The sequence below is a fragment of the Chrysochloris asiatica genome, unplaced genomic scaffold, assembly GCF_000296735.1.
Source record: "Chrysochloris asiatica unplaced genomic scaffold, ChrAsi1.0 scaffold00234, whole genome shotgun sequence".
NCBI lineage: Eukaryota > Metazoa > Chordata > Mammalia > Afrosoricida > Chrysochloridae > Chrysochloris > Chrysochloris asiatica.
Genome location: NW_006408752.1, coordinates 4,317,852 through 4,333,017, shown reverse-complemented (window position 1 = coordinate 4,333,017; position 15,166 = coordinate 4,317,852). Strand labels below are relative to the sequence as shown.

The 15,166-nt window shown below is 40.6% G+C and overlaps 1 protein-coding gene across 1 annotated transcript in view; it reads left to right on the top strand.

The window, feature by feature from the left end:
* Positions 1 to 400: 400 nt before the first annotated feature.
* Positions 401 to 15,166, top strand: part of ANKDD1B (ankyrin repeat and death domain containing 1B) — a 97,358-nt gene continuing 82,592 nt past the window's right edge. Inside the window, 2 exon segments of the mRNA XM_006873305.1 lie at positions 401 to 419; positions 3,524 to 3,730. Coding sequence (XP_006873367.1) covers positions 401 to 419; positions 3,524 to 3,730 — 226 coding nt within the window.

Genomic DNA, 15,166 nt, shown 5'->3' with positions numbered 1-15,166 from the left:
GATGACCCCATTATGGGGCCAAATCAAGTTCTGTTTTATGAAGGGTCAAAAGTTTTTTCACTCCTAGGAGTCCAGGTGTGGTGTTGTAGGATAAGCACTCAGCCAGAAAGTTGGTTTGAACCGTAAGGCCAGCAGTTCTAACTCACCAGCTGCTCCTCAGAAATGATACAGGTTTACTATGAATCTGACTTGACTCAATGGCACTTAACAACAGAGTATACTTAACTTTGCATTTAACATCTAAAACCACCCACTGGTGTGAGATATACCAAGCCTTTTTTTTTTCTTTAAAATTCATTCATCCAACACATTGCTTAGGTGCTAGGGTTTCAGGGAAGCGATTTTGATTATCCTTCAATAATCCCCCATTCTTCCACATTATTAGAATTTGAGTGCGCACATGACCAGAAGAAACTACTGTATTTCTTTGATTATTTTATATGCAATGAAAGGTGGCATTGTAGGATAAACACTCACAGCAAGGTTGGCTTGAACAGCCAAGTTGGTAGTTCAAACTCATTAGCTACTCCTTGGAAACCCTATACAGGGTTGCTATGAGTTGGAACTGACTCAACAGCACTTAACACCGAAAACAAGGAATTAATATAGTCCCTTGGTAACTCATATGGTAGCACTGGACTACTAGTGGAGTCCTGGTGTGGCACTGTGGAATAATGCACTGGACTGCAAGGTCGGTTTGAACTACAAGGTTGGTTATTCAAGCTCACCAGCCACTCCTTGGAAACTCTTTACAGGGTCACTATGAGTCGGAACTGACTTGACAGCACTTCACAACAACAACAACACGAGTGGAAAGGTTAGCAGTTGGAACCTACTCAGTAGCACCTAAGAAGCCAGGCCCTGGTGATCTGCTTTCCAAAGATCACACCCTTGAAAACCCTCTTAGAGCACAGTTCTTTGCATATATGCGGACACCATAAGTTGGAATCAACTCAATGGAAATTAACAAAAACAAGAAGATATAATCAGACACCTGCATAAAAATGAGCTATCCAGGTTATACTTTCAGAGCAAGAAGAAAAAAGAAACCCTCCATGGAATAAGAGGCAGCAAAGCCTCTTTGGAATGATCAATGGCTAGCTAAAAACATCGTGTTTGGTAAGAAGTCTGGGATCAATGAAAATGAGGGAAACTCTCACTGAGATAATGAATCGACACAATAAGCATAGTAATGAACTCACACAAGGATCCACCAGGATGACAAAGGACCAGGCAACATTTCATTGTTAAATATAAAGTTGCCTTGAATCATAGCCAACTCTACAGAGGCAGTTAACAACTCGGCATACTGTTCCAGGCACTAGAACTACAGCAAGGAACAACACTTAGAGAAATCCTCATCTTCATGAAGCTGACTTTCTGGTGTGGGAGAGAGACACTAAATAAACACTGTCTGTCATTTCAGTGACAAGTGCTACAAAGGAAAAAGGTAACAACTGACAGGAATAAAGAGTTGAAGGTAGGGGAGGACTGTTTTCATGGGATCAGAGAAGCTCTCTCGATTAAAGTGATATTTGAGATGAGACCTTAATAATATGAAAGATTAAACTATTTTAAAAAATCAGAAGGTGGAGATAGCATTCTAGGCAGAAGAAAATGAAAGCTTAATGACTCTGGAACAGCAAACACTGGAGGACCAAGAATAGTGGAGAATTGTAGTGCCTAACTGGTTCCGAATCAGGTTGTGAACCACAAGGTCAGCAGTCTGAAACTACCAGCTGTTCCGAAGGAGAAACTACCAGCTGCTCCTGTAAAGATTTACAACCTCGGAAACCCTATACAGAGTTGCTATGGTTCAGAATCGACTTGACAGCACTTGACAACAACAAAACTCAGAGAAGATTTAATGCTTTTGAGTTATGTGTTGGAGGAGAATATTGAAAGTGCACGGGCTGCCAAAAGAATCAACAGATCTGTGTTGGAAGAAGTGCAGCCAGAGTGTTCCTTGGAGGCCAGGATGACCAAACTTCATCTCTCATACTTTAGACATATCACTGGAGAAGGATATCATGTTTGATTAGGTGGAGGGTCAGAGAAAAAGAGGAAGATTCCCAGCGAGATGGATTGGCAAAGTGGCAGCATCAATGGGATCAAGCGTGGCAACAATTGTGAGGTTGGCTCAGGATTGGGCAGTGTTTCGTTCTGTTGTACATAGGGTCGCTAGGAGTCGATACTGACTCGATGGTACCTAACAACAACAAAGATCAGAGATGGATAGAGTCAGAACATGAAGGACCATATGTTCTATGGAAAAACGCTTTTACCTTTTCATTCCATTTCCCACAAGATTTTTGAATCTTTTTCGTATGCATTGTCATACTTAAAATGGATCTGTGGCTAAGAACTAATCCTGGTATAGTGCTATGGGTTAATGCATTGAACTGCAAAGTCGGTTTGAACCACAAGATCGGCAGTTCAAGCACACCAGCTGCTATTGGGAAACCTTATACAGGGTTGTTATGGGTCAGAACTGACTCAACTGCACATAACAACACAGCGACCACCAGAACTAATCAGCTGTTATGAACATTAAGTCCAATGGAACTCTTTTTAAAGGAAAGTTGCATGTTCTATTTTGTAATCTGTAATAACTAACATTTTACCATTCATTTTTTAAAATGGATAACCTAAGAAAATATTGTTTTAAATTTAATGTTTCAAATTGTGTGCTTGATAATTAGAAAAGATGAACAGACGTGTTTGAAAGAAGCTTTGACGTTTCATAGCTTTTATTACAAGGAAGCACATTTCATGGATAAACAAAATGTGGTAAATATTTACAATGGAGAATTATTCAGTTATAAAGAGAAAGTAATGTTCTGAATATGTCACCTCATGGATGAACCATGAACCCTGAAAACATTATGTCATGTGAAATAAGCCAGAACAGCCTGTCAAATTTTAAATGATCCCACTAATATGAATTACCCAGACCAGGCACAGTGATCAAAACAAAAGATTAGCCATGGTATGGATGAAGGAGGGCCTGGAAAATAGAAAAAGAAATATATAAATCACAAGAATATAAAATGAACAGCAGATAGATTTTCATATTTGAAGTTTATATTTTGGAGCCAGAATCTGACTTGTTTCTCTATCATTTCATTTTTGAAAAGAATCCACCAGGAAATATTTTGACTGATAAATATCAAATTAGAAATTATGATTAAGAGAGTTTGATTTTATTCCAAAGAGAATTCTGGAAGCCCATTTAGAAATGATTTCATATTGAAATTCCAAGAATAATGATTACAAACCCGAACTCTTGGTTCTCAAAATTGTGTGAAGAATCGGTGGAGTTTACTAAGGGATTGTAGATTTCTCAGGAAGTTTCAGGTGAAACCAAACCATAACCTGGCGCACAATACACCTGAAGGCGGGTTTTTTTCCAGACTGGACAGACCAGGGGCAGGGTGGAGAACCTGGGGCAAATTGTCCAGTGAAACCGCCCTCACGCTGGGCTCACGTCCATCTCGCGCTCTGAGTTTGGGGTTCTGGTCAGGCACTTGGGCCGCAAGGGTGGACGTAGGGCCGGGCAGGCGCGCTCCAGGGCGCTGGGCCGCTGCCAAGGAACTGCTGCTGGGAGCGGCGCAGGGGCTTAAGGAAAATCTGAGGGGCGCAGCGGCTCTGCCCTGGAGATGCCAGTCAGGGATTGCAAAGCACGAGGGTCCCCAAGAGGAGAAGGCGGAGGTGGGACACAGCTCTGTGAGTCCTGAGGACAAAGTTAGTTGGTGGCAGAGTGGGCTGAAACCTAGGGATTCAAAGAGGTGCCCAGTGCAGCGCAGGACTCTGCGGGAAGGAAGTTTATGCGATGGCTTGTCCTGGGGTCCCGGCAAAGACCCACTATCTACCACTGCAACCAACTGTTGCCTGAGTTTTTACTTTAGAATCAACGCTCACTCAAGTTTTGATTCATATCTGCCTCCTGTATTGTGGGTCGAAGGAAAGTATGCCTCTTCCAACTAACGAAAAAGATTTTCAGAGAAATGATTAAGCCCTTTAGCAAATAAGGAAAAATTTCATGTGCCCTGTCTCCTATTTCCTGACTCATGCTTATTGTTTGGATTTAAACGAGTCACTTAAACTTTCTGTAGTTCAGAATTTTTGTTTTTCAAACATGGGATGACTGATCTGTGCCTTGGGAATCAATTTATATCATAAAATGGACAAACCTTTGAAGACAAAGATTGTCTTACATTGACAAGGATTGAAGTTCTTACCAAGACAACCATCCATGTTGGCTGACTGAGCTGGCCTCGTTTCCCAAAGATCAGACTTGTGGCGGTTTACCAGTGTCTTAATATAATGTCATGAGTTTGTTTATTCATTCTAGAAATATTATGTAAAGTCTTAGTATGTTCTAGACATGTGCCATATGTGGAGATGCAGAGAGGATAGAATAACTCCTGAGAACATGACAATGGAGTTCACGTTCAAGCTGTGGTGAAGGGTCGCTGAAAAATAAGATCGTTTGAGGAAGCAGTAAGTGTTGTGAGGCCCGATAAAGCAGAGTGATGTACCTGTGGAAGAATGCTAGATTTGGTGGTGCAGTAAAGACTGGGCATTTGAGCAGAAGCAGCTAGGAAGGAGCTAGTTCTGAAAAGTTCAGAAGGGAAAATATTACAAGTAGGAGTAATAGCAAATGCAACACAGGAATGAAACTGATGTATTTAGAATCAAAAAGAACAGTCTGAAGCATAAGGAGTGAAACTCACTACTGTTGAGTTGATTCCGACACATAGCGACCCCATAGTGCACAGTAGATCTGTCCTATAGCATTTGTAAGGCTGCAGATCTTTACGGGAACAGACTATCTCATCAGCCAAGCACTTTAAACACTAGCATGTAAATGGTATTTAAACCAAAGAACAAGACAATCGTTAAAACGTCTGAGAGAGGAGAAAGAACAATAGGTCAAGAGTCAAGCTGTTTGAACTGAGGCCAAGGCACCAGCTCAAAAGACTAGAAAGGAGTGGCTGACAAGGTAAGAGGAAAACCAGGAGAGCATGGCATCAACAGAGGCAATGGCAAAATGTTTCAAGGTGGAGAGTGGCCACCGCTTTTGTGCACATCTGTGAAGAGTAAGATGAGGACTGACATGTCTGAGAGATTTGGCAGTATGGAGGTCATTGATGACATTGACAAGGGCACACTGGGAATGAGTGCCCCAGAATGAATGGGCTGAGAGAGGCTATGATGAAAACAGTAAATACTGAGCTGGGTATCAGAAAACTTGGGTTCTGCCGCAAACTAACTCTGGCAGTGGTCAAATCATTGCATCCCTCTGGGCCTCAGTTACTTCATCTACAATATAGACACATTGGTGGTGGTGGTGGTGATTGTGTGCTGTGGAGTCAGTTCCAACTCATAGTGTTTCTGAGGCTTTGTGGGAGCAGAAAGCCTCACTTTCTCTTGTGGAGTGACTGTTACATTAGAAATACTGACCTTGTGGTTGGCAAACCAGCTCATAATCCACTACGCTACCAGGGTTCCTAAGGAGCTCTGGTAGCGTAGTGGTTACGAATCAGGCTGAGAACCTTAAGGTCAGCGGTTCGAAACTATCAGCCGCTCTGCAGGAAAAAGATGAGGCTTTCTACTCCCGTAAAGATTTACACCCTTGGAAACCCTATACAGGGTCGCTATGGGTCAGAACCGACTCGATGGCACTTAACAACAACAACAACCAGGGTTCCTAAGAAACCCGTTGGGTGGAATGATATCTTAGGCCCCTTACAACCGGAATACTTTATATCCTATTTGGATGAGCAGAGAGACAAACCACACAGGGGATAACAGTAACTGTTCTCTCATATCAAATTTCACTTGGCCCAGGGACTTCTCTGGGGCAGTAGTTTTCTGACTGGCAACTACTAACAATTGCCACAGGTTTCTGGCAAGGAGAAATGTCCCTCACAAAGTAATCACACAGTTGTATTGCTAACGCATGTAGAAAGTTCTTCTGTGTTCTCTACCATACTCTAACTTCACATCTTGCACCATGCTACACTCAGATAGGAGTCCTCATGTGACATTGTAGGATCAGCACTGAACTACTAACTCCAATGTTAGTGGTTCAAACCCACCAGCCGCTCCTTGGAAACCGTGTACAGAATTGCTATGAGTCAGAACTGATTTGACTTTATGTTGTGGGATAAAGCGCTGGACCTCAAGGTTGGTTTGAACCACAAGGTCGGCAGTTCAAACTCACCAGCTGCTCCTATGAGTTGGAACCAACTCAATGGCACTTAACAATAACAACACTCAATAAATATTTGCATTGCATAATTGAATTGTTTCTGAATTGTTCTTGAGTTGTTTGCATGTATTTTATTTCCTAATCCGGAAGCCAGCTCTTACTAAAACATAGTTGCCTCCCAAGTAAACATTTTTCTCTCTTTCATTGCAAATGAAGTCCTAATGGTCACCTGTAATAAAGTCTACATTCTCTAGTTTCTTTTGTAGCTGTGTGTGGCTGTGTGCCTGAGGCATGAAATCAGAAGTCAGTGTTTGCAACTTCTAGAACTTATCATAAAAGAGAAGATATAGTTCTGTGTTTGCTCCTTCCTTCTTCCTGCTGGCTGGCATTCAGTCATAATGACAGGAGCTCCAATAGCCATCCTAAACCATTAAATGATTTGAGGAATGTAAGTTATGTTTGACGGACCAACAAGGTAGAAAGAGCTGGGGGTCCCAGAAACTATGCAGTAAGTTAAACGGACAGCCCTTAGATTTCTTAAAAGAAAGAAACTTCATCTTGTTTAAGCTACTGATATTGTGAGTTTTCTATTGTAATTAAACATTAACTTAACTATTCATTACCTTTTCCAGGGCAGAAATAATGACTTGTTTATACTTTCAACATCTCTAATTTATTACATGCTGTAGTTCAGTGGATTACTTGATACGGCTTTTCTAGCTATCGTTTTTGTAACTCCCATCGAATGAATGGAGCCTGGTGTCGCGCTGTGGGCTAATGCATCAGACTGCAATGTTGTTTGAACTGCAAAGTCAGTGGTTCAAGATCACTAGCTGCTCTTTGAAAACCCTATCCAGGGTTGCTATGGGTTGAAATCAACTCAACGGTACTTAACAACAACAACAACCAAATGAATGAGTTGTTGTTAGGTGCCATCTTGTTGGCACTAACTCATAGGGACCTTATGCACAACAGAACGAAACACTACTTGGTCCTAGGTCAACATCACAATTGTTGCTACGCCTGAGCTCATTGCTGTTGCCACTGTGCTGATCTATTTCGCTGGGTGTCTTCCTCTTTTTCTCCAACCCTCCACTTTACCAAATATGATCTACTTCTCCAGGGATCAGTCCCTCCTGATAATATGGCTGAAGTATGAGAGACGAAGTCTGGCCATCCTGGCTTACAAGGAGCATTCTGACTGTAATTCTTCCAACACAGATTGGTTTGTTCTTGTGGCAGTCCATAGTACTTTTAATATTCTCCTCCAGTGCCATAACTCAAATGCATCAATTCTTCTATGGTCTTCCTTATTCGTTGTCCAACTTTCACACGAATATAAAGTTATTGAAAGCATCATGGTTTGGATCAGGCACACCTTAGTCCTCAAGCTGACATCTTTACTCTTGAACTAAACTTTAAAGAGGTCTTGTGCAGCCGATTTGCCAAATGCAATACGTCATTTGATTTCTTGCCTGTTGCTTCCATGAGTGTTGATGGTTAATCCCTGAAAAATGAAGTCTTTGACAACTTTAATCTTTTCTCGTTTTATATGGATGTTGTTTATTGATATCGTGGTGAGGATTTTTGTTGTCTTTACATTGAGGTGCAATCCATACTTAAGACTGTGGTCTTTGATCTTCATCAGTAAATATTTTAAGTCCTCGTGGCTTTCAACAAGCAAAATTGTATCACCCAGGTTGTTAATAAATCTTCTTCCAATCCTGATGTCACGTTTATCTTCAATAATTCAGCTTTTCAGATTATGTGTTCAGCATACAGTTTGAATAAGTGTGGTGAAAGAATACAACCCTGTCGCACACCTTTCCTAATTTTAAACCATTTGGTGTTCCCTTGTTCTGTTCGAACAACTGCCTCTTGGTCTATGTTTAGATTCCTCATGAGCACAATTAAGTGTTCAGGAATACTCATTCTCTGAAATGTTGTCCATAAGCTTGTCATGATCCACACAAACAAAAGACTTTATGTAGTCACTAAAGCACAGGTAAGCATCTTTCTGGTATTCTCTGCTTTCAGCCAAGATCCATCTGACATCAGCAATTAGATCCCTGGTTCCACTTCCTCTTCTGAATCTGGCTTGAACCTCTGATAGTTCTCTGTCAATGCATGGTTGCAACCATTTTTATATTATCTTTAGCAAGATTTTACTCTCTTGGAATATCAAAGATGTTGTCCGATGATTTCCGCATACTGTTGGGTGATCGGTCTTTGGAATGGGCACAAATATGAATCTTTTCCATTTTGTTAGCCAGCTAGTTGTCTTCCAAATTTCTTGCCTTAGATGAGTGAGTGTCTCTAGACCTACATCAGTTTGTTGAAAGATTTCAATTTTGATTCCATCAATTCCTTGTGCCTTGTTCTTTGCCAATTCCTTCAATGCACCTTGGACTTCTTTCTTCAGAATCATTGGCTCTTGATCATAGGCTACCTCTTAAAATGGTTAAACATACACCATTTCTTTTTGGTACAGTGACTCTGTGTATTCTCTCTATCTTCTTTTGATGCTTTTTGCATCTTTCAATATTTTGCCCATGGAACCCTTCAATATTTCAAGTCAAGGCTTGAATTTTTTCTTCAGCTCACTCAGTTTGAAAAAAATGCTCAGCATGATGTTCTCCTCTTTTGGTTTTCTAACTCCAGGTCTTTGCACATTTCATTATATTATGACTGGGTTGGACTATGCAAATATGAGCTGCTTATGGTCCACTAAGGGGATTAGATAAACTTAAAAATAATTTCAATAAGGGGCATGGCAATCCTGTGTGGTGGGACCATGCAAAAAGGTATATGTATATGTAACACTAACCTGGGGATTAGTCAGTTTTGCTAATCATTTGGTTCAGAATGAACCATCTCAGAGGTGTAAAGGGGATCTCACTACCATCAGGACAGAAGAGCCAGGAGTAGAGCACAGCCTTTGGAACTGAGATCCTTGAGTGAAGTTCTTGGCTCCACACTACAAAGAACTGTGACATGGGAGGAAGTGAGAAATGATGAGAAGCAACGGCAGCGAAGCAGCAGCAGCAGAACTAGGAGACCAGCAGGAAACAGAGTGGTGGGCACCCAGCCTCTGGCAGGAAGCTTGCTGGCAGAGTGGCATGCCTCTGGCGCTTGTCTAGGGAGCTAGGCTTGCCAACGCACAGCACTAGAGCTGAGTGCCTTTGGGTCAAAACTTACTGGCTGAGTGGGGTGCCTCTGGGCACAGAAATGATAGAATTAAAAGCTTTGTAAAACCTTCCTGAGGAGGATAAGAGGCTCGGGACCATGTGGCTGAGAGGCTGAGGTGAGAAAGACGTGTCTGTGGGCACAGTTGAGGGGAGGTTGTCATGATTGAAGAATTGTATCCTGAGTTTTCCTGGTCCTGAATTGTGACTTGTTGCATTCCTAACAAGCCCTGCAATTGTGTGTATTGCCTGTGAGTTCTGTGTGGCCACAGCAACAAATTATTGAGCTCAGCAGAGAAGTAGAATGTCATGTGAGGAACAGTTGGTGTCAGAATTAGGAAAGGAGGATGGAGGCGTGTCTGGCCTACGCCTCATTAGAATTGGTGTTGGGTTGCTGAGTTTGATCCTACTCCCACCTTGTGACGTTAGATGAAGTCGGACACCACCACCCACCCCCACACACCCCTTTGTTGCATATGCTTAATAAAATAGCTTCTCCTTGAACAAAAGGTGATCATAAAATCTGTCACAATTTCCAGTGTTCTGGAGGGTTTCAGGAAAACATATGAGTACAAATTAGTAAAATTTTTGCATTTCTTAGTTTAAGCAAGAGATTTTGTGATTATTATATGTTTATAATGTTTATTCATGCATATTTCACATTTAAAAATGGTTTGGGGGGCACTTGCAATGAAACACATATGCCAAAGGCATCTAATCGAATCTAAGAGAGTTTAGAATCTTTGTAGAGGAAGAGGAAAATGACATGTCATGTTGTGGGGAGAAAAACACCACTCTTGTGTCAGTTTGTTGTGCTGTGGTGGCTTGCCTGTTGCTATGATGCTAGAAGCTATGCCACTGGGATTTTGAATAGCATTGTGGTGTCACCATGGTGAACAGGTTTCAGCTGAGCTTACAGACTATGACAGACTAGGAAGAAGCAGAAGTGGACTGAATGTTTAGTCACTGAAAACCTTATGAATAGTAGTAGAACATTGTCAGTTATAGTGCCAGAAGATGAGCTCCTCAGGTTAAAGCATTCAAAATATTACTGGGGAAGAGCAGCCTCCTTAAAGTACAGTTGACTGTGATGTAGCAATTGGAGTAAAGCTTTTGGGTGGAGCCTTCATTTACTGATGGTACACACTCAAACTGAGGAGAAACCGAGGCAAACATCCATTAATAATTGAAACTTCGAATGTACGAAGTAGGAATCTAGGAAAATTGAAAGTTTTCAAAATGGAACACATAAAGACTGATACCCTAGGTATAAGAGAGCTGAAATGGACTTGATATTGGCCATTTTGAATCAAAATAATCATATGGTTTGCTATGTTAAGAGTGACAGATTCAAAAGGAATGATGTTATGTTTATTGACAAAAAGAACATTTTAAGATCCATCTTGAAGTACAATGCTCTCTGTGATAGGAAAAAATCCATAACGCCTACAAAAAATAATACCACTGTTATTCACATTTATGCACAAACCACTAAAATCAGTGACAATGAAATTGAATAATTATACCAACTTCTTCAGTCTGAACTTGGTCAAACATGCAATCAAGATGCATTGATCCTTCCTCTATGTTTCCAACCTTTGGTTGGAACCTGTACATAGACCAAAAGGCAGTTATTAAAACAGAACAAGGGTATACCGAATGGTTTAAAATCAGGAGAGGTTGTATGTATCCTTTCACCATATTTATCCAATCTGACAGTAGCTCTGGTAGCATAGTGGTTACAAGTCAAGCTGCTAGCCTAAAGGTCAGAAGTTCGAAACTACCAGCCGTTCTGCAGGAGACAGATGAAGCTTTCTAATCCAGTAGATTTACTGCTTTGGAAACGATATACAGGTCATTATGCATCAGAACTGACCCTACGGCATACCACCACCACCATCCAATCTGTATGCTGAGCAAATAATCCAAGAAACTTAGTTGGTGAAGAAGAACATGACATCAGGATTGGAGGAAGACTCATTAACAACCTTATATGCAGATGATACAACCTTGCTTGCTGAAAGTGAAGAAGGTTTACGCTGGAGTGTAATCTGTACTGAAGGCTTAAATAGAGAGTATAACACCACAGCAACTGCTCTTCAATGTAAAAAGAAAAAAACTCTCACCACTAGACCAATAAATATAATCATAATAAATGGAAAAAAGATTGAAGTTGTCAAAGATTTCACTTTGCTTGAATCCACAATCAACACTCATGAAAAGCAACAGTCAAGAAATCAAACAACATATTACATTAGGCAAATGTGTTGCAAAAAACCTCTTTAAAGTGTTCAAGATCAAAGATACCAGTTTGAGGACTAAGGTGTGCCTGACCCAAGCCATGGTATTTTCAATTGCCTCATATGCATGTGAAAGCTAGACAGTGAGTAAGCAAGACCAGAGAAGAATCCGTGGATTTGAATTATGGTGTTGGAGAGGAATATTGAAAATACCGTGGACTGACAGAACAAACAAAAACTGCGTTGGAAGAAGTACAGCCAGAGAATACTCCTTAGAAGCTAGGATGGTGAGACTTCACCTCCCATATTTGTATTGTTGTCAGGAGGGACCAGTCCCTGGAGAAGGGCATTATGCTTGGAAAAGTGGGGGGCCAGCAAAATAGAGGAAGACCCTTAATGAGATGGATTGGCACAGTGACAACACCTATATGCTCAAATGTAACAATATGAGTATAGTCAGGACTGGGAGGTGTGTGATTCTGTTGTATATAGGGTCCCTACGAATTGGAACTGACTCGATGGCATCTAACAACAGGGGGGGGAAGTGACCTTCTCTACAAATATATAAATATTATTGGTTGGTTGTTGATAGGTGCCATCAAGTCAGTTTCAACTCATAGCAACACTATGCACACCAAACGAAACACTTCCCGCTTCTACTCCATCCCCACAATGTTTGTTATGCTTGAACCCATTGCTGCTGCCACTGTGCCAATCCATCTCATTGTGGTCTTCCTCTCTTTCACTGACCCTCCACTCTACCAAGCATGATGTCCTTCTCAAGGGACTGATCCCCTCTGATAATCTGTCTGAAGTATGAGGAATGAAGTCTCACCATCTTGGCTTCCAAGGAGCATTTTGGCAGCACTTCTTCCAACACAGATTTGTTTGTTCTTCTGGCAGTCCATGGCGCTTTTAGTATTTTTCTACAACGACATAACTCAAATGTGTCAATTCTTCTACTGTCCTCCTTATTCACCGCCCAACTTACACATGCATATGAAGCAAATGAAAACACTATGGCTTAGGTCAGGCATACCTTAGTCCTCAAACTGACATCTATGCTCTGTGGCACTTTAAAGAGGTCTTGTGCAGCAGATTTGCTTAATGCAATATGTCATTTGATTTCTTTACTGTTGTTTCCATGAGTGTTGGTAGTGAATTCAAGCAAAATGAATTCTTTGACAACTTCAATCTTTTCTCCATTTATCATGATGTTATTTATTGGTCCAGTGGTGATAATTTTTGTTTTCTTTATATCAAGGTGCAACCTACACTGAAGACTGTGGTCTTTTACCTCCATCAGTAAGTATTTTAAGTCCTCTTCACTTTCAGCAAGAAAGATTGTATCATCTGCATACCACAGATTGTTAATGAGTCTTCCTTCAATCCTGATGCCATGCTCTTCTCCATATAATCTGTCTCCTCAGATTATTTGCTCAGCATACAGATTGACTAAGTGTTGTGAAAAAATATAACTCTGGAGAACAGAGTTGCTGATTTTAAACCATTTGGTTCTGTTCAAATGACTGCCTTTGGTCTATCTACAACTTCATAAAGAGCACAACTAAGTGTTCTGAAATACTGTTTTTCACAATTTTTTTCATAGTTTGTCACACAGTTGAAAACCTTTGCATAGTCAATAAAGCACAGGTAAACATCTTTCTGGTAATCTCTGCTTTCAGCCAAGTTCCTTGTGACGTCAGCAGTGATATTCCTTTATTCCACATCCCTTTCTGAAGATTGTTGTTGTAAAGTGCCACTGAGTCAATTCTAACCCATAGCCACACTGTATAGGGTTTCCAAGGAGCAGCTAGTGAGCTTGAACCACCAACCTAGCAGTTCAAACGGCTTTGCAGTCTGACGCATTAACCCAAAGTGCCACACCAGGACTCCTGAAGGTAGTTTCTTGTAAATGGACTTTTGCAGTCATTTAAAAATTATCCTTAGCAAAATTTTGCTTACATATGATATGCTGTCCAATGATTTCTGCGTTCTGTTGGGTTACTTCTCTTTAGCATAAGCACAAAATGGATCTCTTGTAATTAATTGTTCAGGTAACTATCTTGTAAATTTTTGTCATAGATGCCTCAGTGCTGTTTCAGTTTGTTGAAAGATTTGAATTTGTATTCCATCAATTCCCGAAGCCTTGTACTTTGCCAATGCCTTCAGTGTACCTTGGACTTCTTCCTTCAGTACCATTGGCTCTTAATCCTATACCATCTCTTGAAATGGTTGAACATGTACCATTTCTTTTTGGTAGAGTGACTCTGTATTATTTTAACCATCTCTTGATGTCAACATTTTGCCCATGGAATTCTTCTATATTACTTGTTGCAGCTTGAATGTTTTCTTCAATTCTTTTAGCTTGACAAATGCTGAGCGTGTTCTTCCCTTTTGGTTTTCTAACTTCAGGTCATTGCACATTTCGTTATATAATACTTGACTTCGTCTTCTTGAACCAACATTTGACATTTTCTGTTTAACTCTTTCACCACCTCATTTCTTCCATTTGCTTTAGCATCTCCATGCTGGAAAACAAGTTTTAGAGCCTCTTCTGACATCAATTTTGGTTTTATCCTTCTTTCTTGTCTTCTTAATGACTTTTTGCTTTCTTCCTGTGTAATGTGTTTGATGTCATTCCGCAAGTCTTCTGGTATTCAGTCATTAGTTTCTAATGCATTGATTCTTTTATTGAAATGATCTGTAAATTCAGGTGGGATATGCTTAAGATCATCTGTTTGTTCTCATGTTCTCGTTTTAATTTTCTACAGTTTCAGCCTGAACTTGCATATGAGCAACGGATGGTCAATTTCACAGTCTGCCCTAGCCTTATTTTGGCTGATGTTAATGAGTTTTTCACTGTCTTTCCCCACACACATAGTTAGGTTGATTCCTGTGTATTCCATTTCTTAAGGTCTACGTGTACAGACATCTTTGATGTTGTTTAAAAAAGGTATCTGCAATGAAGAAATCATTGGTCTTGCAAAATTCTATCATGCAATCTCCAGCATTGTTTCTGTTACCAAGGCCATATTTTCCAACTGATCCTTTGACTTTGTTTCTAACCTTGCATTGCAATCACTAGTAATTATCAATACAGCCTGATTGCACATTTGATCAATTTCAGACCGAAGAAGTTGGTAGAATTCTTCAGTTTTATCATCACTGGCTTCAGTGTTTGTTGTGTGAATTTGAATAATAGTGGTATTAAATGGTCTTCATTGTAGACTTGTTGTTGTTGTTGCCATCGAGTCAACAGAGAGAAACATTGCCTGGTCCAAGACCAACCTCACAATTGTTGCTACACCTGATCCCATTGCTGCTGCCACTGTGCCAATCCATCTTGTTGGGGGTCTTCCTCTTTTTCTCCGACCCTCCTTTTTACCAAACATGATGTCCTTCTCTAGGGACTGGTTTCTCCTGACAATGTGTCCGAAGTATGACAGATGAAGTCTGGCCATCCTGTCCTACAAGGAGCACTCTGGCTGCACTTCTTTCAACACAGATCTGTTCTTTTGGCA